The following is a 1,506-nucleotide window of genomic DNA, read 5'->3' as shown; positions in this document are numbered from 1 at the left end:
CATACACACATAAATATACACATATTGTAGGAGGCTCCTTTTGTGGATAGCAGTGACAGAATGGTTCGGGTCGACTCTTATTTGCGGAAACAGTACAACAGACATAGACGAACAGCGTTGCGCGGTAGCTGGGCCGGCCCAGCCCGAGAGGGGGAGGGGGGGGGGATTCACGTAGTAGCGAGTGGAGGCGATCTGACTGGGTCAGCCCAGGTCATCCTGAATGGTCAGCTTGTTCTCCCACCAGGGGCGCTGGCATCGGAATCGCCCGAGGACAGACGCCCAAGCCGCGTGGGCGCCGTTTTGGACGCTGTCTTTGCACACAGGTATGCTTGTAAGCCCACACAGAAATCGCAGATGAGACTCAATAAACTCTAAACGTCGGAGCCAGATTTTTGCTGCGAGAGTCTGGCTTTCTCGAGGAAAGCCACCTGCCTGTCTCTTGCCTCGTCTAGGAGCGCAATTTCCGAGAAGGAGAGCCTCTGGCACTGCTCGTCGTCGCTGTCCGTGGCGTAGGCGCCGACGAGGCCCGAGTACTCCCTGAACTTGGGGAATGGGTTGTGGCCCTCCACCCGGAGCACGCCGCACGCCTCGAAGTACCGCTCGCGGAGGCTCCTGAGGGCGGCCACCTCGCGCGCCATCCTCCGGACGCCGAAGTCCAGCACCGCGCGCTGATGCTTGGCCAGGAAGTGCTCGTAGAGGCGCCCGTCGGCGCCGTTCAGCTCTCGGAGCGTCCGCCGCGTGTGTGCGTCCAGGGCGGGCCTCACGCCCTCCCGACGGGCGTTCTTGGCGAACACAACGACGTCGTGGAGGCTCCAGCACAGCAGGTGGCGCAGCAGGACCAGCGACTCGTCCATCCGCTCGGCCACCATCACCAGGTCGAAGAGGCGGTCGGTCTCCTGGATCGCCTGCCGCAGCCGCGCCTCGGACAGGTCGTCGGGGAAGCCCAGGTCGAACAGCATCTGGTTCTTGCCGAAGATATCCCCGAAGCGAGGAAAGGCCTTCAGCTTCTGCGGAGTAAGACAAACATTGCTAACGTCGGAACCGAAACGAGTCGCCGATCTCTTACCAAGAAGAGGGAACGAATCGCAGCCACGAGAGAAGAGGCCTACACAGAGGAAAGGCGCTGGCTCTCTCACCTCCAAGGGAACTTTCTTCAGCTCCGTCACGTCCAAGCTGTACCAGCGGGCGATGCCGTAGAAGCTGTAGAGGGACTCGAAGACGCTGGTCGGCTCCCTGACGATGGTGACCCAGCGGGCGTCCCTGTGCACGACCCTCCTGTGCTCCTCGACGTTGAGCCGCGAGTGGACGGCGAAGAGGTCCACCTTCCCGCCAGGAGGAAGCAGCTCCTCGGGGATCATGCCGGCCTGAGGAAGCGCCAGGAGCTGAACAGACGAGGCCGATCGACAAAGCATGCAACAGGGACAAAGGCATTGCGTGTGTGTAGAGATTCTGATATTTCACTGATGCAACTTTTCCTTAGGTAAGTCTTTGTACACTTGATGTATT

General features: G+C 60.4%; 1 protein-coding gene across 1 annotated transcript; it reads right to left on the bottom strand.

Annotated features, from left to right (window-relative positions):
- Positions 1-40: 40 nt before the first annotated feature.
- LOC119588807 (galactosylceramide sulfotransferase-like) lies at positions 41-1,412 on the bottom strand. Its single transcript, XM_037937454.1, has one exon. The coding sequence runs from the start codon at positions 1,410-1,412 to the stop codon at positions 372-374; it is 1,041 nt and encodes a 346-aa protein (XP_037793382.1). The 3' UTR covers positions 41-371.
- Between the last annotated feature and the right edge of the window lie 94 nt (positions 1,413-1,506).

The sequence above is a fragment of the Penaeus monodon genome, chromosome 24 (assembly GCF_015228065.2).
Source record: "Penaeus monodon isolate SGIC_2016 chromosome 24, NSTDA_Pmon_1, whole genome shotgun sequence".
Lineage (NCBI taxonomy): Eukaryota > Metazoa > Arthropoda > Malacostraca > Decapoda > Penaeidae > Penaeus > Penaeus monodon.
The sequence above is the reverse complement of the archived record's forward strand: the minus strand, read 5'-3'. Positions and strand labels throughout refer to the sequence as shown.

Excerpts from the sequence above, each read along its gene's own strand:
- LOC119588807 (XM_037937454.1), bottom strand. The coding sequence starts at position 1,412 with ATGCTTTGTCGATCGGCCTCGTCTGTTCAGCTCCTGGCGCTTCCTCAG.